Source organism: Pseudonaja textilis, chromosome 10 (assembly GCF_049901715.1).
Source record: "Pseudonaja textilis isolate UNSWEBS1 chromosome 10, rPseTex1.2, whole genome shotgun sequence".
In the NCBI taxonomy this organism is placed as follows: Eukaryota; Metazoa; Chordata; class Lepidosauria; order Squamata; family Elapidae; genus Pseudonaja; species Pseudonaja textilis.
In genome coordinates, this window is record NC_141999.1 from 14,908,188 (window position 1) to 14,934,533 (window position 26,346).

Sequence of the window (26,346 nt, forward strand, 5' to 3'; positions counted from 1 at the left end):
CCCATTTCCGGCCTGCAGAGAGCCTCTGGAGCCTGGGGAGTGGGGAAACGGGCCTCCCAGAGACTCGAGGAAAGCCTTTGGAGCCTGGGGAGGGGAAAAATGGGCCTCATAGAAGTTCCGGGAGGCCAGAAATGGGCTCCAGAGAGCCTCTGGAGCCCAGGGAGGCCATTTTTGCCCTCCCGGAGGCTTGAGAAAAGCCTCTGAAGACCTGGGAGGGTGAAAAACAGGCCTCCGGGAAACTCTGGAAGGCCAGAAATGGGCCCATTCCCAGCTTCCAGAGAGCCTCCGGAGCCCAGGGAGGGTGAAAACTGCTCCCCCCATGGGCCATGCCCAACCAGCAACCGGGCAGAGAACTGGTTGCTAAATTATTTGAAGCCCACCCCTGGGTAAATTGGATATTTTATCTAGCAAAACTAGCAAAACATACAGCCCTGTTGATACTTTCCATCCATCTCCTTGTCATTCCGCATTATCTGAGCTCTTCAAATATGCTTTTAATGTATTTTCCATATTAAATTTGCTGCAGCCAAGGCTGCCATCTCATCTTTTTAATGGAGTGTCTTATTAGGTCTGAAAATAAATCAATGAATGTCAAAAAACCAAAGCTCTCTCTCAAAACCCATGGGGGAAGGGGAAAGAGGGGGGGAGGGAGGGAGGGAGGGAGGGAGGGAGGGAGGAAGGAAGGAAGGAAGGAAGGAAGGGAGGGAGGGAGGGAGGGAGGAAGGAAGGAAGGAAGGAAGGAAGGAAGGAAGGAAGGAAGGAAGGAAGGAAGGAAGGAAGGAAGGAAGGTGGGCATAAGAGGACCAGTTTTGGCCATAGAGCTAGAGAGACAGTGTGCTAATGCTTATAATTTGCCACCCATGAATAGGTCTTTTCATGTGTAAAGCTTATTATTGATATCAAATCACACAGTGCCTCTGCTGTTAGGAGCCCCTGCTGGGATTCAAATATATAAGGGACGCTTCTCGCATTAAGTAAGAAGTCCCTTATTTCACACCAATATTTTAATTTTCCAGTATGCTATTGGTACTTTTGTCAAATCATATTATCAACCTCTGGCTGGCAGGACAATCTTTCTGGAAAAATGGCTTAGGATTCAAGAGAACATTCCAAAGGTGCTTTTTGCAAAAGACAATTGGACTTTCTCGTTTTTTTTCCTTTGAAAATGTTTTGCTTCTCATTCAAGAAGCTTCTTCAGTTCTTGAAGAAACTGCTTCTTGGGTGAGAAGTGAAACATTTTCAAAGGGAAAAAAAACAGGAAGCCCAGTTGCCTTTTGGAAAAAGCACCTTTGGAACAACCATGACCTGGATGACTAAGAATCTCCATAGATTCAAGAGAAGATATTCATTCATTTCTTGGAGAAGACAGAGAAATAAATGAAAAGGAAAAAGTGAAAGGAATTGGGATGAAGTAGAAATCCTGCTTGAAAAAGCATGAGATGGTTTAACAGAAATTAATTAATGGGAAATTGACAAACAAATTTTAAAAAATGTGGCAACTGCTCAGAACAGAGTAAAAAAAGATTACATTACAGAATATCACAAGAGAGTGAAATTGTTGTAATGGGAGGCTGGAAAAAGGCTTTTCAATTGAGTGATGAAGTGAAAGAAACTACAGGTGAGAAAAATACAAAAAAACAGATTGATGGCTGAAAAAAATTGAAGACGAACGAATTATTGTATAATGTAAGCCAGGGGTGGCAAACTCAATTCCATTGAGGACTGCATCAGTGGAGGATACAGTTTAGGGACCTAAATAGGGACATAATAGTGATATGCCGAAGAGGGAAAAACTGAAACATATAAACCAGAAGAACTCAAGATTGTGTAACCAGAAAACTTAAAATAACGGTTAAGCTTATGGAAAGTGGACAAAGCCAACATCTGGTTGAGCCTCATCGTAAAGCAATCTTGTTCCCTTCTATAAAACAAAAGAGAACAGGAGCGAACGCTTAAAACTGAAGGGAGACTAGTTTGCTAAGTTCATCTGAGAAGGTTGTTTGGGATACATCTATCAAAAGGATATAAGAAGTGACAGCGAGCAGGTTTGGGCTGGCCAGTTTTGGGAAAACTGGAAAGCAGAAGTGCCAAATAACCCTGACTTGATTCTGTTTGTCACAAGAAGAGGCAGAGAGGAATTCTGAGAAGATTTCAAGATTGATGTTGGGATAGGCCAGGCCAGGAAACATGCACAGCAAGAGAATCCAGGAATGTTCCTTTATTTTTGAAGGTATACTAAATCTTGGAAAGCCCTTGAGTTTTTCTCTACTCTGGTTTCTTTTTATCAAATAAAAACAAAGCCATGTTATTTTGAGGGTTTCCCCCCATACTTTTCCACTTTCCATGGTGGATTTGCTGTTTCTCCTTCCTTAATCTATTCCTTCACCAAGCTCATCTTACGTCCCTTTACAGATACCAAACTGTCAGCATTGCAAGGCCAAGGAGAATGACCAGATCTGGGAAACCTTATAACACTGACATCCTAAATTGTAATTAATATTGATAGAATACACCTTATTTGCAATGGTGTAAGTTATCTAAACAATAGCGTGTCAAAAAACCTTTAGTGAATACTGTATAAATATCATTGTACTGAAACAATGTCATATACTGATAGTCCTCAATTTAGGACCACAACTGAGCTCAACATTTATGTTGCAAAACGAGACATTTGTTAAGTGAGTTTTGCCCCAATTTATAACCTTTCTTGTTACAGTTGTTAAGTGAGTCATTGCAGTTAAATTAGTATCGCAGTTGCTAAACAAATCTGGCTTCACATTAATTCTGCTTAAGGTCACAAAAGGTGATCCCATGACCCCAGGTCACTGCAAGCGTCACAAATACGAGCCAGTTACCAAGCACCTGAACTTTGATCACATCAACATGGGGATGTTGCAATGATTTTAAGTGTGAAAAACAGCCATAAGTCACTTTTTTCAGTGCCATTGTTAACTTTAGTCGCTAAATGAACTGTTGTAAGTCAAGGACTACCTGCATTAAGATTTACATAAATTTATTTTGTCTTTTAATGACCCCGTAATCCCTTGCATCGGGGTGGAGTCGGGGCAACAGAATGGAGCTGAGTGTTTATTGGCCGGATGCCCTTCCTGTTGCCAATGCGGAGTCCACAGCATATATATTCATTGTGCCCAGAGAGAGAAATATCTGCTGCTACCTAAGATCAAACTCACAGCCTCCTGTTTGTGAGATGAGAGCTCCACCTCTAGACCACTGCACCACTCATTTACACAAACTTATATAATAAACACATAATAAGAAAGGGAAAAAGAGAGAGAGAGAAAGGACAATCTTTATGCAGCAGAAAGTAGAATACGAAAAAATTATTTGCTGTTTTTTCACGGTCATGGCTGACCAAATTCTTTAAAAAATTGGCAGCCCCAGTGACAAGCCACTTCTGCATCACCCTAATCGCTCAAGCTGGGGCGACGCTCCTACTTATTCAGAGGGATAACTGGATACTTACAGCTGTCTTCCTCCTCCATAAACATTTTGCTGACATAGCAGGCGTAAACAAATCCGAATAGCTTCAAAGTACATGTTTGGAAAAAGAGAGAGACATGAATTAACGATCTGAAAGCAAAGAAAGGTACCGATTATTATCACATCAGAATCCAACCATTTAAACTCATGAGGGAAAAACTCGGGCATTTCAAGTTCATTTCTTCCATTTACAATTCCGCTGCTGTCTCGAACAACTCTTGACCATGCTGATCCTTCGGGTCCAAAATTGGAAACGAGCAAAACCAAACGGGTGAGGTGGGCTGATTAATTTAAAAGTCTCAAAGAGGTAAGCAAACTGTCAGACTCGACATAATCGCTTATTGTCCTTGGAATAAAAAGCAAAAGTAAAAGTAAAGTTGCAAAAGGAAGGAGGAAAAGGAACTTGCAAACTTTTAGAGATTTACCTGGAAGTAGTTCTGACTAATCTTTGTCATTAGGCTTCATTTAACAAACAAATTGTCAAGCTTTGAAGTGTATTTAGGTTGCTTTCAGTTTTACAGCTTCTCAGCTTGCCAACAAACTATGGGGAGATGTGAGGGGGCAAATGCTCTCAGTCAGGGGTGGGATTCAAATTTTTTAACAACCGATTCTGTGGGCGTGGCTTAGTTGATGGGCATGGCTTGGTGATCATGTGACTGGCTGGGCATGGTCAACTCAACATCACTCACATCGAGGCACGCATCTCCTCGCCTGGCCTCTCATGACTGTGGGGATGCTGCAACAGTCGTAAGTGTGAAAAATGGTCACAAGTCACTTTTTTCAGTGCCACTCCACACAAGCAAAGTACCAGCAAAGGAGGGGAAAAAACTCCAGAGAGGTTCCTGAGACAGGAAGTTCAGTCCTGCCGAGAATGTAATAAGGGTTAACGGAGAGGCAGTTTCTGTAACACCAGAATGTTTCCTTCCTGCCTTCCTTACAGGATTAGGCCAATAATTTCTTCTAACAACCGGTTCTCCGAACTGCTTAGAATGTTAACAACCGGTTCTAGCGAATAGGTGCGAACTGGTAGAATCCCACCCCTGCTCTCAGTAAACATAAAAGAAAAGACTCTTGGCGAATGTATTTGCCAAGAGTCAAGAATCATAAGGTACCTCACTTAATGATAGTCACAGGGTACAATAAGCAATCAAATCACATCAGGAAACAGTCAATATAAATCGTAAGGATACAAGCAACAAAATTACAGTCATCCAGTCACAAGTGGGAGGGGATGGGTGATAAGGAGTGATGAGAAGATTCACAGTAATAGTAGTGCAGACTTTGTAAATAGTTGGAGTGTGTTGAGGGAATTATTTGTTTAGCAGAGTGATGGCGTTCGGGGAAAAACAGTCCTTGTGTCTAGTTGTTCTGGTGTGCGGTGCTCTATAGCCTTGTTTTGAGGATAGGAGTAGAAACAGTTTATGTCCGGGATGTGAGGGGTCTGTAAATATTTTCACAGACCTCTTTTTGACTTGTGCAGTATACACGGAAACCTTTAGTCTTAGAATGAAGTAGAATTAGCTCATCTGGTTGTGTTCCCTGTCTAAGGCCGGCATCAGTCTTGTCATTCTCTCTATTCAGGGTGGCTTTTTCATTCTCCCTCCTTCAGTTCCTTGAGCTTAATGTGCTACTCTAGTCGTAAATGACTCTGAGCAGCATATGTACCCAATGCAGTATTCTGATTAAAAACAAATACCTAAGAAATGTATACCAAAATACCCCACAGGCAATGCTAACAGGACTCCTAGACAACATTACACACTAGAGGAGAGATCAAATAGAGCATTTAAAAGCTGGACATGCCAGCTTTTAATAGCGTTTCAAAAAGGGTAAGGGCCGATGTAAACTTCAGAGGGAAGGTTGTTTCAAGATAAGATAATGACTGACAGAGGGATATTGGAGATACAAAACGTCAGCTTCCCATTTACCTTTTTCTTAAATTAAAATATCTGCTTTTTTAATTTAAAAAACGGTAGAAACCAAGGGAGGGGAACCTGATGTCCATATTGGATAGATACTGCGTATATTTTTGTGGATCAAATGGGAATCAGGAGTCAGTTTTTGTTCAAACGGGTATGAGTTCTGCAGCAAAAACTAACCATAGAAATCTTTTAGCGCCTCAGTTTTTTTCCGTTTTGTTTTTAGAAGTAAGGGAGAGGCCAAACCAACCGAGAAAAGATACCAATACCCCTTACTTACCGCAAGGAATATCTGCATTGCACTGCTCACCACCTCAATGTATTGATAATCAAGCAAGCATCCAGTTACTGTGATGACGTGATGGTCTTCTAAGGCCAGGTTGGAGTTGATCACAGGGGTTACCAGGCAACCAGGACCATTCTCCATCCACCACGAGCGATGCAATGATGTGTTAAAAGTCATGATGAAGTCTCGATCCTATAGAAATGGGAGAAAGATGAATTCAATGGGAATGTTTGGACCACTATAAAGATAGAGAATATATATACATACTCACAATCCCTTTGAGGTAAGCCATGCTATGCAAAGAGAAGACAATCGGTCATCAGAAGCAATGACATCCAGGGTGATGACCCGGGGCATGGCACAAAGGCAACACAGTCAGATAGTAAGTAGAAGTCCCTTTATTAGCTCCAAATTTGCCCCCAATGTCCTGGTTACCTTCTGGCTGGAGAAAAACTCTCCCAGGAACAGCCTTTGGCTGCAGAGAATCAAGTCCAAAACGTGGTCAACAAAAGCTTTAACTATAAGTCCAATCAAGGCAAGATGAGGTAATTACTCCAGCAGGGCAAGATAAGAAGTTCCAGAAGTGAAGGAACGGCAGTAAATCAACCCAGTTGAGAGGATGCCAAGAACGCAGATAACCACAGTCAAAAGATAAACTCACGGTTGTTCCAGCAAACGCCACTCTCAGCTGCCTCTCCTTTAAACTCTCTTCCCAGGTATGCCCAATGAAAGGAATCAGGGCCCTTTCCTCCCCCGTAAGCCACGTAGGTTCTTCCCTGCGTGCCCTAGGATTTAGAGGGGGTGGGCCTGAGTCTTCCTCTGAATTCCCTCTCCCTTGTTCTACCCCTCCCCTGCTCTGCCCAGCCGGACTTTGCCCTTCCCCAGTTTCCTCCACAGCCAACAGAGCCACGCTCCTGCTCCCTGTCAGTTGTTTGTCTTCCTCCTAGGATTCAGACTCCAACAGGGGCATGACATCCAGGGTGATGGAGTATTAAAATTGGGAGGATGACGGGCAGAACATCACAGTACAAACCAAAGGAACACAGTGTGCATTGTGATACTCCATCTACTATGTGCCAATTTCGAAGTCTGCAGACACCACTGACTTGATGAGCTCATAAATACTGACTTTTGCCACACATCATAGCTTAGGTCAATCAAGATTTTCATATAATACTTTCCATTAAGATAATAAATGAGTAGACTCCATACCACAACAGTACTGGTCAGTTTTGGTGCCTTCTGTGCAAGCCAGACAATTTTGTAAGATGACACACTGCTGGTCTTATCCAGCTACTAGGAGATGCATGCAATACACCCATAATTCTTGTTCTTTGGAGAATGACAAATTAGGTAAATTAGAATCCCATCTATCTTATAATTCCACCACTATTCCGTGCCCTCCAACTGTCAGACACGAGAAAAGACAGAGTCAGCAAAGACCACTTTTGGCCTCCCTTCCAGCTTGATTGCCTCTGATCAATATGTTTCACTAAAGAAGAAGAAGAAATTCTGCAAAGGGATTTAGTCTCCCTTAAGTTTTGAATCTAAAGGAGATGATGGAACAAAACGAGAGTTGAAAATTCTTTGCACAATAGTCTAAAAGTTTATTCACACCTGGAAAGGATTCACGTTTATTTTGAGGGACTGGTGTGTGTGTGTGTGTGTGTGTGTGTGTGTGATTGTCCTTATGACCTCACAGAATTGATCAGGGATTCTTTTTCCAGGTTGGCACGGAGGGCCTTTGGGGAGGGGTGTGTGTGTGTATGTGTGTGTGAGAGATGTGGGGGCTGTTTTAGATACATATCCTTTCTGAAAGCTTGCCTTGCCTTATTTGCACTGTTTTTCATTAAGAAGCCATGAAGACAGGGGTGGGACTACTGGGGGTTCAGGAGAAGCCCTGGCTAAGGTTCTGTGCAGTTCAAAGAACCCCCCCAATCCCACTCCTGGCTGGCCCCGCCCACCCCTTCCCTCCTCCGTCCCCTCCCAGGAGTCACCACACAGCCCGTTTTGGATGCAGGTAAGTACAAGGCATGCATGGAAGTTCAGGAAGAGTGAAAAACGGGCCTCCCGGAAGTTTGGGAAAGCTAGAAATGGGCCTGTTTATGGCTTCCAGAGAACCTCCAGAACCCGGGGAGGCAGTTTCGCCCTCCCGGAGGTTCGAGGAAAGCCTACAAGATCCCAGTTGTACAAGCTACGGGATATTTCCTGTGGCTTTCTAAAGCAAGCGAAAGTTGGGCTTTTAACAAAGAAAGATGAGAAGAGCGTCGAAGCTTTTCAACTTTGGTGTTGGAGAAGACTGTCACCCAATTCTTCCCAAGAATACCCAGGAGGCATTCTTGCAAATAATTTTACTCCTTGAAATGAATGTACACTCATCTTTGCCCATGCCACCACAAAAGAGAAAAACTCCAGATAGCTGCATTCTGTTTTGTTTATGGATTTGAGAAGACGGACCTGGAAACTCTGCCTTCATACTTCTCATTCACCTCTACTTCAAACTTTAAAAGACATTAATGAGATTGTTGTGTCATCCTCAACCCACGGAAGGTGACAGGACATACTGCTCTAGCCGTGAAACTGGTTCAATATATATTGAACTTCAACATTATTGGTTATTTATAAACTGTGCCACAGAATTAGATGGCGTAGTCTTTGTTTTAATCATGATAACGATATAACAATGCTAGAAAACTAAACAATGATTTTTAAAAAGCTGGGCTTGGAATAAAACACTCTTTTTCAGCCTTGGCCATTTTTAAGATGTGTGGACTTCATTTCCCAGAATTCTGGGAGCTGAAGTCCATACATCTTAAAGTTGCTAAGAGCAGGCTGAATTGAAGGCGGAGTTAAATGTGTCATATGTTTGGAGTCACTGCATTGCCACAAGATACCCAAATCGAACTCCCTCCCTCATGAATTCCATTGACCCTTATCTAACACCAACTTTGTTTGACCATTAGTTGAATAGATTCTTGTAAATAGATAACTATTCCGTGCTTTGAACTCAACAAATGCTCCCGGTTATTTGCAACTGACAGATACAATTTAATAGTTAATTCCCCTTGTCCACCATAAACAGGCAGCAATGCCTTTTCCAAAATGACATATGAGATCCGTGAATCTATAACCCTGATAAAAGTATGCTTTGAATTCACAGTGATTATCTCCTTGCAACCTGCTGTAATCAGTGAATAGTATCTGGATGAGACATACACACACACACACACACACACACACACACACACACACTCCCAATGCTTTTATACTGCTCTAGTATAAATACAGCCTGATTTGTCTGCCTTCCCTCCCAGCCCCCCATCTTCCCTTGTGGATCAACCCATCTGTTTGCAAAACAGAGCAGTTTGTGTCAACGTGCTATGTGAGCACTGCATATCAAACAGAGCTTTGTCTTTACTTGCAAAACCTGTGCATGCCATAAAAGAGAAATGCCCCAGCGAGAAAAGGGAGGAAAAACCCCACACACAGCCTGAACACCTGGAGAGGCCAAACCTTCATTTATTTATAACACAGAAAGTCTCCCAGTGGTCTCCCAGGATCGTGCCAAATCTGATCTGCAATGTCAGCACTGGAAGAAGTTGCTGCGGGTGGGGTGGGGCGGGAAGGAGAGTTAATTTGAAAGGAACATGGAAGCATTTACAACCTGCAATCTTCTCCTGAATTCTAAACTCTATGCTCAGTGAGCAATTGCTGCTGGAAAGGTGATGGATGGAAAGCTGTTGGTGGACCGATGGCTCGAGAAGGGCAAGTTCTGGGTGTGATTAGAGAGGTAATTACCTGTGAAAGGTGTCCGACTTCCAGGTAGAAACAGATGATGAATGCATTCCAGCCAACCCAGACAATGAGCCACACAGCATACTAGTGAGGGAGAAAAAGAGGCAGTTTGAAGAAGTACAATGGGAAAAACGATTAAAGCAACTGGAGGTACATGCCTGTTTTCCATAGTTCTTACCCTAAACACATCCAGCTGCAGAAATACAATACACGTTGAAGGCTTAAAGTTAAGAATTTGAAGGAAGATTCCTAAAACATGTGGACCTTCTTAATCATTAAAGCCTAACTGCCAAAATCAGAGTGGGTTTGGGCATTACACTAAGCCATGATTTGCTTTTCTATTCTATTTATTAAATTTATTTGCCACCACAAGGCAACTCTGGGCAGCTTTATTATCAACACAATATTGCAACATCCCCAGTCATTCTGCACTCTCTGTTATGGTTATGGATACTACAGGCCCACGTTAAGTTCCTACCTAATACCTAGTTGGTATTACAACTAGTCATCAAATCACTCTGGACTGTTTTCTTGAGAGGGCTCTAAAAACACACTGTTTATCCAGGTTTTGAATGTGAATTATGTTAACTTTTATTAGAGCGCTGGTGTGGCTAGTGGTGATGACGCTCGCCTCCCACTTGGATGGTTGAAAGTTCAGCCAATGTTGGGACGCAAAGAAAAAACATCTGCTGTGAACTCTGCAGAGGCATCAGGAAGGGCACCTGGCCAGTAAATGCTCGGCTCCAATTGCCCCGACTCTACTCCAAATAGGGACTAAAGGTAAAAGTTTCCCTATCAGTCATGTCCGATTCTAGGATATGGTGCTCATCTCCATTTCCTAGCCAAGGAGGCCATCATTGTCTGAAGTCAATTTCTGTGATCATGTGGCCAGCATGGCTATACACCAAAGGCACATGGAACGCTGTTACCTTCCCACCAAAGTGGTACCTATTAACTACCCTGCATTTGCATGCTTTCCAACTGCTAGGTGGGTAGGAGCTGGAGCAAGTAATGGGAGCTCACCCAGTGCACTGAGTTTGGGTCTCAAACCTGGGCTGTCAGCTCTCCAGCTTAGCATCTTTAACCGCTGGGCCATTGACTACAGACTCGTAAAAAGGGAGCTTTAATTATTTTAATTTTGACTGAAATGTATCTGATTGGAAGTCTAGTTTTATGCATTCATGGTGCTAAAAAACTGGCAGCATAAATACAACAGAAAATGAAACAAATGTTAAAAAGTTATGATATTTATGTAGTTATTTACCAGGCACATCTAAATTAAAGTAATGAAAATATCTTTACAATCCCCAAGCCAGGTCCCATTGAGAACCCTTAATGTTTGGAAATAGAAAGCTGAAAAATTTGACACGCCCTAATTTACACAAAGCAGCAATCCAACATATTTCACTATTTTGAAAAAAGAAGCAAAAAAACAAACAAGCCACAGAACAGGATGTTATACTTACCAGCATGAGGTATCTGGATCTGTACTGAAGGGTGCCAAAAATACCCAGAATGACGGCCATAATGTGTAAAAAATTGGCCAGGATCGGCAACCATTGATAACCCAGAAAGTCAAATATCTGTCTCTCCAGGGCTGCAACCTACAAGAGACCATAAAGGCAGACAAAGAATTCTTCATTGCACGGTGTTACACAGAATAAGAAAGCAGCAAAGTCTACCACAGAATTAATAAGAAACCCTACGGGCTATTAGTCACAACCAACAGAGATGTTGGCATGATTCATTGGCTGCTGTCCAAGAAATATATTCCAAAGCAGGGGGATTTACGGGGGATCCATCACAAGGCAAAGAAAAGGGTGTTTTCACTGGCAAATGGCACCAGTGGAAATGACCACAAGTGGACCAATGCTTCAATTGCCAAGAGCAGCAAAAGAAGACAATTGTTCCCAGAGTGGTAAACCGGGGTAAGACCCCAGGAGCTTGTTCCTTTGAATCCAAGAGTCTGTAGGGATTCTCAGTCATCCACAGGTCATGGTTGACCCAAAGGTGCTTTTTCAGGAGGCAACTGGACTTTCTTGTTTTTTCTTTTGAAGATGTTTCGCTTCTCATCCAAGAAGCTTCTTCAGCACTAACAGGATAGTGGGGAATAGAAGGATTTATATTCCTTGCGGACAGCTGGTCATTTGCATCCTTTTAGAGGGTGGTTGAAGCATCTGGAGGAATAGCTGTGTCCTCATGGTCACCTACAGTAACCAGGAGCCCTACTCAGGTGACCCTGAGGACACAGATAAACCTCCAAGTGTTTCAACGACCCTCTAAAACGGGGGTGTCAAACTCGCATCATCACGGCATCATCACGTGACGTATCTTGACTTTTCCCCCCCTTCGCTAAACCAGGCGTGGGCATGGCCAGCCTGTGATGCATCAGCCTGCAGGCCGCGAGTTTGACACTCCTGCTCTAAAAGGATGCAAATGACCAGCTGTCTGCAAGGAATATAAATCCTTCCATTCCCCATCATCCAGTCAGAGCTGAAGAAGCTTCTTGGATGAGAAGCGAAAAGTCTTCAAAGAAAAAACAAGGAAGTCTAGTTGCTTTTTGAATCCAAGACTTATCTTAGGAACATTAGAAGCTTCTCAGGATGGGTGTCATTTGTTGGCAACCTCTTTCCATGGTTCTAAACCGCTGTTTTTCTGACCCTATTTAGAAAAGCATGAACTGTGTGTGGTGACTCTCATCCTTTAAGCCAGGAGTCCCCAATCCCCAACTCTTGGGTCGTGGACCGGTGCCAGTCGATGGCCTATTGGAAATGGGCCTCACAGCTAGAGATGAGTGGCAGGTGAGGAAAACTGCACATGTGCAGGATCTAGGTTGCATGCTCCTCCTCCCCAACCTCCTCCTCCCCAATCCATGGACAAAATATCTTCCATGAAACAGGATGGAGACCACTGCTTTAAGTCATAGCAATCTTCAGTTGAATTGACAACCCAAGGATTTTATGGCAAGCTATAAATTTCAGAAGGAGATGGGAAGGTTATGATTTTCTGAACAAAGTCTACATCCATGTTTCTCAACATTTGCAACTGCAGGATTCTTGGAGTTGAAATCCACATATCTTAAAGCTGCTAAGGTTGAGAAATGTTGTTCTAGATCAGGGGTCCCCAAACTTGACAGCTTTAAGACTTGTGGACTTCAACTCCCAGAATTCCTCCTCCAGTCTTGTTAGCTCAGGAATTCTTGGAGTTGAAGTCCACAAGTCTTAAACAAGCTTGAAGACCCTTGGTCTAGATGGACTTCATTGACAACCTTCCCATCAAGATAAATTAACTAAAATTCTCATCAGTGGAACATAGACTTCCTGTGCCTACACGGTGATCAAAGGATGTGCATGGATACCTTTAACCAAACAATCATCTCTAGAGTGCTCTGCTTCACACATTTTAAACTCTGAACCTAAGGGGATTCTTTTCACAGATGTTCTCAAACTGAGAAGGGTAAGCAGCCAAAACTATAAGGCAAATCAGTCTTACTGCTATTCATACCCTCTGCCACTCCCAACAATCAAGCCAGTTCAAAAACGGGAAAAAAATGAAAAGAAATCCCCAAGTCGCCTGAAAATAAGTTTGCGGCCAAACAAAACCACTTTTGCTGAAAGCAAGCGCCTGAGATTTTCAAGGTGAAGTTTGGGCCAGCAGCACCATCCATCAAAGCAGTATTTCCTAGGGTGGAGGGTTTATGTCAGAAATCAGATGGGACAGAAATCAGTGGTGGGATTAAAAAAAAATTAATATCAGTTCTGTGGGCATGGCTTGGTGGGCGTGGCAGGATAAGGATACTGTAAAAATCTCCATTCCCTCCCCACTCTTGTGTTCTGACCCAAACCTGGTTCCAAGAGAGCAAACACGAGACAAAGGCAGCAGCACAACCTTTTAATGTTTCATCTATGAATCCTGTTTCTTCACAGATAAAAGGCTGCTTCCAACTAATTAGCTCCAACAAGAAAGAGCCTTGCCAAGTTTTTGCAAGGCTTCCAAAAAACAGCAGGTAAGAAATAGCTTACTACACAATGGTTCAAATGCCAACTGTAATGTCCACGAGGCTGAGTTTCAAAACAACTTTGCTTCCTACAAAGAACGTTCACTTCACAGCTGGCTTTTATCTTCTTGCAGGAGGGGCCATTACCTTGCAGCCTTACTCCCAAGTCGCCCATACTGTTTTAGCTGCTCTTTCCTGCAAGCAATCCTGCGTGCACACACACTTGACACAGGCTCCTCGGGAACCTCCTCATCGCTGCTGCCAGCCCCCATAATCTCTGAAGGCAGCAGTCTACTCCCCAATGGTCCAGACCCCTCATTTGAGTCCTTGCTCTCCTCAGCCATCCACACCTGCTGCCGGCTAACCACAACATCCTGGGGGAAGGTGACCCAGCCGATCAGCTGGGACGCAGGAGGCAGAGAAAAGATGGGGGTGGGGCCAGTCAGAGGTGTTTGCCGGTTCTCCGAACTACTCAAAGGTTCTGCTACTGGTTCTCCAGAACTGGTCAGAACCTGCTGAATACCACCTCTGGGCGGAAATAAACCTCAAGCTGAACATCAGAGAAAGAACATCTTGACGGAAGAGGGATACCCCTAGCCTACATTATTGGGGAGAGGTTGCTAGTTCTCTCCAGAGTTTTCATTAGAAATTGAAAACAAGGCAGAATCCTTGAATCCAGGCCAACATTTCACTGCAAGCCTCTGAAATTAACCACACCTGTCAGTGGGGACCTCCTCTCTTCCCTTCCCTTCCCCACATCTCTCGTTTAAGCCTGACAACCCTCATAAATCATTTTTGCGGGTGACTTCGCCTTCTAGATTAGGCTAATTGGGTTCTTAACAGCCCTACTGAACTCAGGCCACCGAGTCCTTTGAAGTACAGAGTCAGTGTGTTTCCTTGGTGGACTTTCCATTTCCCTGAGATGAGATCAGCCATGAATCATGTAGTCCACCTCTGGGGACTAGGGTTTAAAAAAAGGCTGGCAATTAATCTCTGACACCATTAAAATGGTCTGCCATAATACAGCTTTTCACAACTGTTGCTATTGCGAGTACAGCTCCCATCGTAGGTGGCTCTGTGGGGACTGGGCCTAGTGAGAGTTAGAGTCCAACCCATCTGGTAAACTGCAGTTTCAGCACATCTGAAGGAGGCTCCAGAATAGCGAACATGGTCAGATTAATCATAATGAAATGCTATGCCACTTCCAAGCCAGGACCTGCTTCTGCTTACAGTAACGGAAAATAATAATTACTATACGCCGTATTATGGATATAGAGTTGGAAGGGACCTTGTAGGTCATCTAGTCTCATCCTCCCCTGCCCAAGCAGAAGACCCTATACCATTTTTGACAATGGCAGTCCAGTCTCTTCTTGAAAGGTTCCAGGGATGAAGCTCCCACAACTTTTGAAGGCAAGCCATTCCATTGGTGGATTGTTCTCACTGTCAGAACATTTCTCCTTATTCCCAGGTTGAATCTCTCCTTGTTCAGTTTCCATCCATTATTGGAAATGTATTAGCAGAGTTGTAAGATAGGTAGCATTGGGTACAAGTCTCATCCCACTGAGATTGGTCCGCCCCATCCGTGCCAGCAGAGGAGGCATGCTGAGGCCCCCATTGGCCAGGGTATTCCAGCTGGCATGGTCCAGAAGAGCCTCAGCTCTCACCTTCCTGAACTTTCGTAAGAGCTTAAAGAAGTGGTTCTGGCCTGGAGCTTCAATGGGGAAATTTCACATTGCGGGATGGTTGATAGCAACAGCACTAAGACTTATATACCGCTTCACGGTGCTTTACAGCCCTCTCTAAGTGGTTTACAGAGTCAGCATATTGCCCCCCAATAACAATCTGGGTCATTTGACCCACCTCGGAAGGATGGAAGGCTGAGTCAACCTTGAGCCTGGTGAGATTTGAACTGCCAAATTGCAGGCAGCTGGCAATCAGCAGAAGTAGCTTGCAGTACTGTATTCTAACCATTGCACCACCTCCGTTAATAACAGATTCTATCTCCCCACTTTCTTATCCTACTCCATCCCTCCCCATCTTTTAATAAGGGTTGAGTATTTGTATTTTATAATATTGTTTATAGTGTTGTATAGTTTTAACTTTTTAATATCCATTGTTAAGCTACTCAGAGTTACTCCACTGTTAAGATGGGCAGCCAATAAATGTAAAAAATAAATTAAAATGGGAATGTGAGATTCAGAAAGTAATAAAATGTTAGCAACTCCAGATAACAGTTGGCTGCCTTGTCAACTCTGCAGCAGAGAGTACAAGCAACTGCATCACTTGATTTCTCATTGCTTGAAACCTGGCAGTTGCACATATAAATACAATCTGGTGAGATATACTATCAGAACAAGGCGGTGTTTCTAAGGTGCTATCTCTGGTGAGCTGGATCTAACAATTTCCTCTCTCTAACAAGAGACTTTGTCTCATTGAAGGATCTCCATTTAACCTACCAGTCTGTTTAATGTGTAATAAGGCTTCTCTTAATTTTGGTTCAGTATGAAATGCAAACCTAATTATTATGGCTTATGGCTTGCTTGTTGAATTCCTAGTTTAAAGCATCCTGCCTTAGGGATAATTGAAGAACTGCTTTTGCTCTTATTGGTGGGGGATGATGGATGTTGTTATCACATGGAGAGCACTGACTCAGAAAGGTTCATATGGTACTTGAATTGTTCTCAAGCCTCAATTCTGTAGTCATTGACTTGGTGGCTTCATGGAGGTCTTGAAGAACCAGCCTTGCAGGAGGAAAGTATTAAATCCAACCCCTAATCTCTTTAGGTAGGTCTTGAAAAATCACCCAGGATCCTGGGAAGCCGCTAACAGTCAAGGCCTTAGAGACACCTCATCTGGCTACTCTATATTTAACTAGCCGTTTGTGCAACACTACAACTCTTCATATCCCGTGTGATTACTGGAGCTCAGCACCAAAACAACCTTGAGATTAATTGCATCCCAATGGGCCATTATCCTTGAACTGTGTGATTTCATTTGCCATATGCCTGGGCTCAGTGGAGATTTCATTTAATTAAGCTGCACCAGAAGTAACATTTCTCAATCAGTGAAACTTCTGGTACCATCCCAGAAAGTCCATGTACAACCTTGGGTTCTTGAGTCCTCTTATTTGTGGGAGTAGTATAAACCATCAATTTCCTAGGAGTTTGGGAAACATACCTACAAGGAAGGGAGGAGGAGGAGGACTGTGAATTCTCAGTGAGGAGGTAAGAACATGTAAAGAGGGTGAGACACCATCTGCATATTTGATAATGCCTTTAAAATCTCTCTTCAGATCTATGCCATTGGAGAAGTTCAACAAGAGCTTGCTCCAACCAGGTGCCTCCAAGACGAACTTCAGGTCCTATCGCCTCCCAAGAGAACAAAGCCAATAAGCAAACCAGCTAACAGATAACTAGCCTAGAACCCTTTAAGAGTCTGGAAAAAATAATTGCAAGCTTGATTGCAAAACAAATTGCTGCGGATGAGCACTGCTAATTTTGTTATTACATATAAAAATCATTTGCTAGAAAGCATTCTGCCTGCACATTTAGCATTGCCACTATCAAGCTACTATGTATCTTGATGGGAAGGCACAAGCTGATAGCTTAATTGGCTTTAAATGAAAATGACTGTATGTCCTGATTATTGCTTTCTTTAGTAACAGCAGATAAATTGCTGACAATTAGGTTTCACTTAAATTGCAGGTGAAGATATTTGTGGGGGAATGATAATATGCCCTCATAATAACAGAATGGTTGCTCATCAAGCTATGGTGCTTCTTTTTGACTCTAGATAGCTCCCAGTAATCTACCCAGAGATAAAAAAGGCTGTTTTGCATCCTTGAGTCTGTCTGCCTTCAAAGCATCTATTTCATTATATTTTATTCAATTGCTCCCAATACAAAGCAAATGGAGACAAGAAAGCGGGAGAAAGAAAACACCAAGATGCAATTGTCTTCTTCTGGCCCTCTTGTTGCAAACTGAGCAAAGGAAGTACTGTAGCAAGTTGGGGGCTTTGGCCAAGGCCAATGTGAGAATGCAGAATCTCATCAATTGCAAATTGTAAGATGCAAGGTGGATGAAGGAAAGGCTAACTAGACTGAATTAATTCATTGACGTGGGATCATACAATACAATGGACATGTTTGCACAATGTAGTTCAACTATAGTTTATTCCAGGGGTCTCCAAATTTGGCAACTTTAAGACCCATGCTTGCTGGGGAATTCTGGGAGTTGAAGTCCACAGTCTTAAAGCTGCCAAGTTTGGAGACCCCTGCTTTTTTTCAATTGACCCAAGCTTCCGGGCATAGAATATTTCACCCTCTTTGAGAATGGGCATAGCATGTTCATAAAATCTGTCAGTAAAAGAGTCCAGACACTGGTTATTACAATTTTAACCTTAATTACAATGTGTGAGGTTTAATGTATTGTGCTAGTCTAAGCCATTGGGTTAGTTCAGGATTGAGCGAATTAAAAAAAAAAAGGTTATTGCAGGAACCAACTTGAGTGTTGTATACACACAACCAGTAAGGAAGACTGCAACCAGGTTGCTCTACTTCAAGGTCTTTTTTTCCATATTTCAGAGGCTGAAATTGCAGGTTTAAACCTAATTCAAATATACTGGGTAACTCTGGCCAATCTCTATGGCGAGGGCCACATATTAGATTCAACTACTGTACGGTTTCATCTATAAACCCAGACATTATGTCCATAGGTGGTATTCAGCAGGTTCTGACCAGTTCTGGAGAACCGGTAGCGGAAATTTTGAGTAGTTCAGAATCCCACCTCTGACTGGCCCTGCCCTCATCTATTCTCTGCCTCCTGAGTCCCAGTTGATTGGCTGGGCCTTCTTTGGTTGCCCTACACAGGAGAACAGAGCTGGAAAACAGGTTAGTGGGGTGGGGAGGGAATGGGGACTTTCCAGTAACCTTCCCCTGCCATGCCCACCAAGCCACGCCCACAGAATTGGTAGTTTAATTTTTTTGAATCCAACCACTGATTATGTAGGAATTGAAGCTGGCAAGTTGTGACCAGCAAGTCTGGGACCAGCATTCTGGAACCAGCAAGACTGTTATGTCAGTACAGAACAATAGGTTGCACCAAACAATCCATTATGATGAAGGATGAAAGGGGAAAAAACTCAAGATTTCAATCTTAGAACAAACACATCTATAATTAGATTCCTAGGCCCTGTAGAAGACAATATATCTGGAATAACAGCAACTTATCCAGTGTAGCTCTGCTTTTAATGTTTCTGTGAGAGCTCTTGGATACCGTTTGAGTCTTTAAAGAGAATTATTGCAATGCCTTGAGTGTTCTTCTGGCACTTTTGGCTTCATGGTTATGTGTGCACCAAAACAATCAGGCTGTTTTAAAATTGTGATTGAACTTAGGCTAAGCCAAGATTTTTTGGTTAATTGCAAGGATATTATTCAGAGAATAAAATGAAGAGAGGTTTCTTATCCCATGCTATGTTGGTCAACTTGCCTGGTTACAAAAAAAGGCAAAAGATAAATATTGTGGCTTAGGTTACACAATCCTTTAAAGAAATAGCTGCTCTTTGTGACAATGACAAATCAGCAACATCGAAACCAGGATGCCCAAGACTGCATTCCTTGACATCCTTCTTCCTAAATGAAAACAGAATGGGGACCAACCTGAATACTTTATTTGGCCAAGTGTGATTAGACACACAAGGAATTTTTCTCCAGTGCAAAAGCTCTCAGTATACAAGCAAAGCAACAGAATAATAACAAATCATAATAATGATACCAATAAGAAGGGTTAGTGAAGAAAATGGAAAAAAAGAGGAAATCTTATGAGATTATCCAATCTCACAAAAATTTGTTCTTACGCTCCAAAGTCAGAATGCCATCTTTCCAAAAATACAAATGAGACTATATTGCAAGATTATATTCATATTACTATTGGACTAAATTTTGCTTAAGGAAAAAAAAGTGAGGCATCATAAGAGGTGCTCACAGTAAAACACAATCTCTACCTCGAAAGGCTTAGTTAGAAAACCTTCCTTTTAGTGCCTTGGACTTGTTCTTGCTCTGTCTCCTATACAAGTATGACAGCCATTTATAGAGATGACTCACTGCCACCTCATTCTTTAGGTAGCTTAAGTTACCTATCAAAAACACGGATGCACGCAAAGAAGAGACGTGAAACACAACTGCCCTTACAATTTAGACTATTTAAACGATATACAAAGCCCTCTATGCTTGCAACTAAAGTGTCAGGCTTTTAAACTCATAGGAATGGAATTGCATGTTTAAATGTCAGGGTCAAACTTCAAACTTCTCATAAAAAGCAAGTAGCCACAAATTTCTGTTATTTGAGCCATGGTGGCACAGTGGTTAGAGTGCAGTACTGCAGGCTACTTCTGCTGAATGCTGGCTGCCTGCAATTTGGCAGTTTGAATCCCACCAGGCTCAAGGTTGACTCAGCCTTCCATCATTCCGAGGTGGGTAAAATGAGGACCCAAATTGTTGGGGGCAAGAGGCTGACTCTAATAAACTGCTTAGAGAGGGCTGTAAAACACAGTAAAGCGGTATATAAGTCTAAGTGCTATTGCTATGGCTATTTCAAATAACTCTCACCTATAGATGCAAATTTTTGGGCAACTACTAAAATCATATATATATATATATGCTAGCCCCAAATTTAAAACTGAAACGGCTGTGAAAGTCTGACTCACAGGCGAACACAATACAGAAGCCTGATGATGGCAGGTGAGATTCTGCCGAAACGTTGCTACAACTTTAAAAGCACAACTATAATGACGTGGGAAAATACCCGAACAAAGCTGAATACCATACATGTAAGTACGCGCGAAAACTTAAGAAAACAATATATATATAGGACTGGCAGGACATCCTGTTGCCTCTAACATTAATAAAATGGCAAGAAGCTACATTCCTTTGGGATTGACTTAATGGGTGCTATGTTACCACTGAGAGCAGTGTTTACCATGAGGTCAATATTGACCGCAAGGATCAATGCGATTATCCAAGGGGTCGATAAATGGCCTCCTTTTGGCCCATAGTCAAAAGGAGGAGGTCAGTAAATGTCAGGGAGTCAACAAGTGATTGATAAATGATGAACGGTTGATTGGGGATCAATTTATCTTTCCAGTCTCTGTAGAGTTCCATGCTAATCCCCGGTCCTGAAGGGGAGGGAGTTAGTGGTGAGAGTGTTACCCAGGGTTGGAAGTTCAGTAGCAAGAGCAGCCTTGAGTTGTCTCTATTCATTATTATCTGTGGTACTATTAATTAAATTTGCTACTTATTAAATTATTTTCACATGTTTGGAGGTCGATGAACAATCTGGATCTTCATGAAGGGTTGATGAACTGAAAAATACGGGGAACCTTGGTTGAGATGCAACAAATTGGAAGAAGCAGAACCTTATAATTGTACCAATGATCCTTTGTCACTATTTTTTTTTTTAGAAATGGGGAAGCTTTGAGAAAGATCAACATTTCCTCTTTCTCTTCTGTATTTTCTTATTTCTCTTTCAATATATTTTTCAGCCCATCAAATCACTTCTGTTGCAAAGACATTTTTGAATTCCCTTCCCAAAAACATATGTCATCATCCCACTAGCCTTTTGGCTTTATTTTACTCTAGTAAAAAAAAATGCCAGGAGGAGCAGCTATCTATTATTTCCAATATATCAAATATTTTCTTAAATTGTGATTTGTTCGTTCTGGTTTTGCAAAGGTTCACACAACAGCCAGAGGCAATATAAGGCATTTTTTTTTCTGCCTTTCAGAGTATAACTTAAAAGAAAATGAAAAGTCTTAAGCTTTTGAATTCTGTTTTAATGCCCTTTTTTTCTCTTGACAACCGATTATGTCATAATTATGAGATTTCAGCTGCTTTATGTATTCTTCTAGAAATTGGTACTTTGCATTAAAGCAATTCGTAATTAACTTTTTCAGTGAATGGGATTCACTGCTGGTTTTTTAAATTGGAATGATTATTACGGACAACTCAGCTCACTAGTGAGCTTTTTGGGTTTTTTTGTATATAAAGCAATCATTCTTGGGACCAGTCCTCTCATTAGACACAGTGAAGCTCTTACCTAAAGAAACAAACTTTAGGAAGTGACAGCAAGATTCTGAGAAGAGGAGGAGATGTGGGGTAGCATAGCCTGGATCCCTAATTAACCTGCTGTCTTTACCTTCAGCAGGGAGTGACTTGCATATTCTACTCATTGCTCTATTAGGAGCTCAGTCATACTGTGGGAGGGCTTGGTTTTGACTAACATATTCTATGAACACAATTGGATAGGATAGGAGAGGAGAGGAGAGGAGAGGATAAGAATAGGGGAGGAGAGGAGAGGGGATAGGGAAAGGGAAGGGGAGAGGAAAGAAGGGGAGGAAAGGGAAAGGGGGAGAGAAGAGGCGAAAAGGAGGAGAGGGGAAGGGAGAGGAGGGGAGGGGAAGGGGAGAGGAGAAAGTGGGGGAAGGGGAGAAGAGAGGAAGGGGAGGAAAGGAGAGGGGAAGGGAAGGGAGGAGAGGATTTTATTTGGCCAAGTGTGATTAGACACCCAAAGAACGTGTCTCTGGTGCAGAAGCTTTCAGTGTACATGCAAAGCAACAAATCATCATCATCATACCAATAAGTGGGAGGAATAAAGGAGATAATACGGATAACTAATGGTACTACAGCCACACTACATGAGTAAATATACCTAAACATTAGACATTAAGGTCTATAAACCATTGTTCATAGCTTCATATGAGGGAAGCAAGTCGAGAACCCATGGCCCACTGGCCTTCAAGTCCATTTTCTATTTTTTTCCTTTTTTGTTTGTGCAAGCATACATCTTTGTCCGACCACAACGGTCTGAACGTAAATGGGATTCTCTCCTATCATATTGTGGCAGTTCAGTGTGACTGCTCTAAGGTTAAAAACCAGAAGAGAATTGGCATGGTCAAAACTAAAACTCCCCAAATGCCCTCCTGAAACCAGAAAACCATGAGCCTTGCCCACACATGCCAGTCCCAGCCGCTTCTACCACTTTACCCGTTACCCTCCTTCCCCTCCTCGAACAGTCTTCTGCTCTCCGTCACCCAAAGCTTGCTTATGTCAGCCTTCTGCTGCTATGTGAGTCCTGCCAATTGTGGTTTACTCAATAAACGATACTTAAATAAGTGCGGTGGCTGAACTTAGATCTTCAGTTGAATTGGCCAAGGTGGCTCTTTTCAGGATTGCAAAACTCTAGTACCCAGCAAAAAAAAAATGCCACAACTTTTCCAACCCAAATGCCATTTGTCAGCTCCAAACATGATTTCCATAGCAACAATGCAAATGTGGAAGCATTCCATAATCATTAGGGAGAGGGGCTAGGCAGTATAAACAGTGACTGCAGTAGATTACATGCCTATTACGAATAGTTGCGGTTCCTGAGCACTAGTAATTATACCTAATTGTGCATTTAATTGTGTAATTGAAAACTCACATATGGAAGAATCGAGAGTTGCCTTCCTCTCTTCCTGGCATAAGCGAGGAGGCCAAGCTATGGATGCCACATTCACGATCTCTTGACCAACCCATCCACTTTCACACAGAGTCTTCCACGAGGTTCACAAATACCAGGTATGGTACCATGAACACATGTAATGTGGTATGGAGCAAGATGCTACTCAATTTTGGGGGAATTTTGAAGGAAAGTAGAAATGGAAATGGTTTTACAAGTTCACTCAAGTAACGATAGATAAGCTCATTTGATATTGACATATTCAACAATTCAAGGATGATGTCACCACATAGTACACCAATAAGCATGAGGGAAAGATCATTCCAGGCAGGTTTGACCGTTGTTCTTTTAAAAGCACTGCCGATAATTGCATTTTTTGATGGAACTGGAAGTAATTTGAAAAATCATCCCTTGGTGATTTTTGTGCAGGAAAAATCCACACAAAAATCCCCCTTAAATCAATCAAACATCAACCCAATTTTTAAGGGATATTATGTTAATATTAAAGGCTCCCCTATCTATAAAGCCTTTGGCCATATGCTATTGATCTTAAAGAATTTGATTACAGTATTTTCAAATTCAAACTTTACTTGGAAAAGCATTCCATTGAAACATTCTCAAGTATCTTAACAGCCTTATTTCTTTTTATGTCATACGGATCTTAAATAACAAGCCACACAAAACTATTGCATATTAATTTTAATATGCTTAAAGAGCTCTATTCAGCTATCTGCCCCTTAGGGTAATACGCTTCTCCCAAATTAATTACTACTTTGAGTTTAAATTAGATTGATACTGTATTCCTTCCAGTTGTCCAATTTCAACTGATTTTATCCATGTAGTGCCTCTCTGAATGATCCTACAACAGAGAAGGGTCTCTGTGTGAGGTCTGTGTTTTCAAAGCCTTCTTTTTTCTACATAACTTCTCAGAAGGTCCCATAACTTTGCAGAATCATGATGTCAACTGATATTCCAGGACTTGTAGAAAGAGAAGTTTGTGTGGCTGGAAACATACGGGGGTCTTTTTTTTTAAATAAAAGAGAAACTGATGAACAAAGTCCCCCAATGCCACCTTGTACATTTAATAATTTATTATTCACAATGTGAATTTTCTCAAATTCTTTTTTTTTTCATTTTTTCCCCTTAAAACCCACTCAAACGCAAAATGAAGGGGAGCAATGCATGTAATCGGACTCTAGATTAGAATCTCCAAACTTGGCACTTTTTAAGACTTGTGGACTTCAACACCCAGAATTCCTCCACCAGCCACATTAGATGCTAACTGGGGAATTCTGGGAATTGAAGTCCACAAGTCTTAAAGGTGCCAAGTTTTAGAGATCCCAGCCTAGATGAATGACTCTTCATAGGAGAGATGTCCTGTTCAGAGCAAACCATGCATTGGCAATTTTGCCTAATCATGGCAAATTCTAGATGTGTAGACTTTGGCTACCAGAATACTCAACAATGGTTATACTGCTTGGACTTCATCCACATGCCAGAAAGTTGCCACAGGTGGGAAACATGACACTAGGTTGTCAAGATACACCAAAAATCAGGATCAAAAGCAAAAACAACAAATTCTGGAACAAGTTTTTTCTGTCTATTGCGTGTACATTGAAAGTTTATGCATGCACCAGAGACAAATTCCTTGTGTGTCTAACCACACTTGAGCAATATTCTATTCTGTTCTGTTCTATTCTATTCTTTTTATGTCAGCATGAGGCCCTCTTGGCTACAGAAAGCCTAATACTCAGAAAAATAAGATCACAATTAATATATGATTGGCCAAATGCTCCACATTAATGCATATTTTGTTTATTCATGATTTACTGTGTAAACCACAATCGGCTGGCATACTAAATCTTAATATATGATTTACAAATCACAGATTCTGGGTTTGTTCAAGACATTAAGCCAAACCCAAATAAACCACATTGCAACTTAGGGCAATACAGTATACAGACCACTATTGCAGTGCTCTTTGTTCAATATTTGGCCAACTCGTCATTTCTAGCACTATTTAAATAACACACAGAGTATTTAAAAGCACAGAAGACAAGGTCTGTTTCTCCAGGTTAGCCAGTATTAAAAACCAAATATCCATTAGAGTTACTTGGGTTAGCTTAATTCTAGCTAATGGGTACTAACTCAAAAAGAAAGAGATGTTTAGGAATAATAATGAATGAAAACCCAATAAAGATTATGTTACAGTAGTCTAGCTAACAAAAGCATTAATGAGAGCTGTAAGGTCTTGGTTGAGCAGAAAAGTCCATAGTCTATTTACAAGATAGATGGTGCAATCTGCAAATGATTTCATTACACAACAGGCAGTTAACCTATGAAATTCATTAACACCAGACACCCTGATGGCCAGCAATTTAGAGATTTTTAAATGGACAGCAGACAAATGAGTAGGTGATCAAGCAATCCATTACTACTCATTTTGATGGCTGCACGCTACCCACAGAATCAGCGTATTCTCCCAGCGCCAGCTGCAAGGGAGCGACACTGGAAGTCAGCTATTGTCCTCATCTCTCATTTTCCTGTTTCTCAGATGCATCTTGCCACCCAGGGTGTGATCAGAGATTGCAACACTAAAAGGGGTCCATGTTTGGTCTCAGAATGTCTATGGAGATTCTCAGTCATCCAAGTCATGGTTGTCCCAAAAGTGCTTTTTCAAGAGGCAACTGAATAGAATAGCAGAGTTGGAAGGAACCTTGGAGGTCTTCTAGTCCAACCTCCTGCTTAGGTAGGAAACACTACACCACTTCAGAAAAATGGTTATCCAACATCTTTGTAAAAATTTCCAGTGTTGGAGCATTCACAACTTCTGGAGGCAAGTTGTTCCACTGATAAATTGTTCTGTCCGGAAATTTCTCCTTAGAACTAAGGAGAAAGTTGCTTCTCTCCTTGATTAGTTTACACCAATTGCTTCTTGTCCTACCCTGAAGGTCGTAAAAATTCCTTGAAACCTGCCATTACCATAGAAACGGCTGTAATTACCCCCCTTTTTGAAGAGAGAAGCCAAACCCAACTAGCAATTAAAAAACAACAACCAAGAATGCAGCCTTTTTCTCTTTACTAGTAGAACCTAAAGGAAAGATTTGTTTCTTCTCCTGGAACTAAAAGGCTATATCTAAAGTCAAAGAATATTAGCCTGCATCATTCAGCAAAGTAGACGGCCCAACTGGACTTTCTTTGTTTTTCCTTGAAGATGTCTTGCTTCTCATCCAAGAAACTTTTTTTTAGTTCTCAGAAGATACTCCTCATGCTATCACCAAGCAGCACCAAGAGAAACCTTCAAATGCAACCTGGGAACATTTGCGTAAACGTCTTACAATTCACCCCGAAGCCACC

General features: G+C 41.9%; 1 protein-coding gene across 1 annotated transcript in view; it reads right to left on the reverse strand.

Moving 5' to 3' along the window:
• NKAIN1 (sodium/potassium transporting ATPase interacting 1) overlaps nucleotides 1–26,346 on the reverse strand; it is a 36,847-nt gene that overhangs the window by 4,781 nt on the left and 5,720 nt on the right. Inside the window, exons 2-5 of the mRNA XM_026702834.2 lie at nucleotides 10,968–11,105; nucleotides 9,505–9,585; nucleotides 5,701–5,898; nucleotides 3,485–3,545 (exon numbers count right to left, since the gene is read on the reverse strand). Coding sequence (XP_026558619.1) covers nucleotides 3,485–3,545; nucleotides 5,701–5,898; nucleotides 9,505–9,585; nucleotides 10,968–11,105 — 478 coding nt within the window. The remainder of the gene's footprint in view (nucleotides 1–3,484; nucleotides 3,546–5,700; nucleotides 5,899–9,504; nucleotides 9,586–10,967; nucleotides 11,106–26,346) is intronic.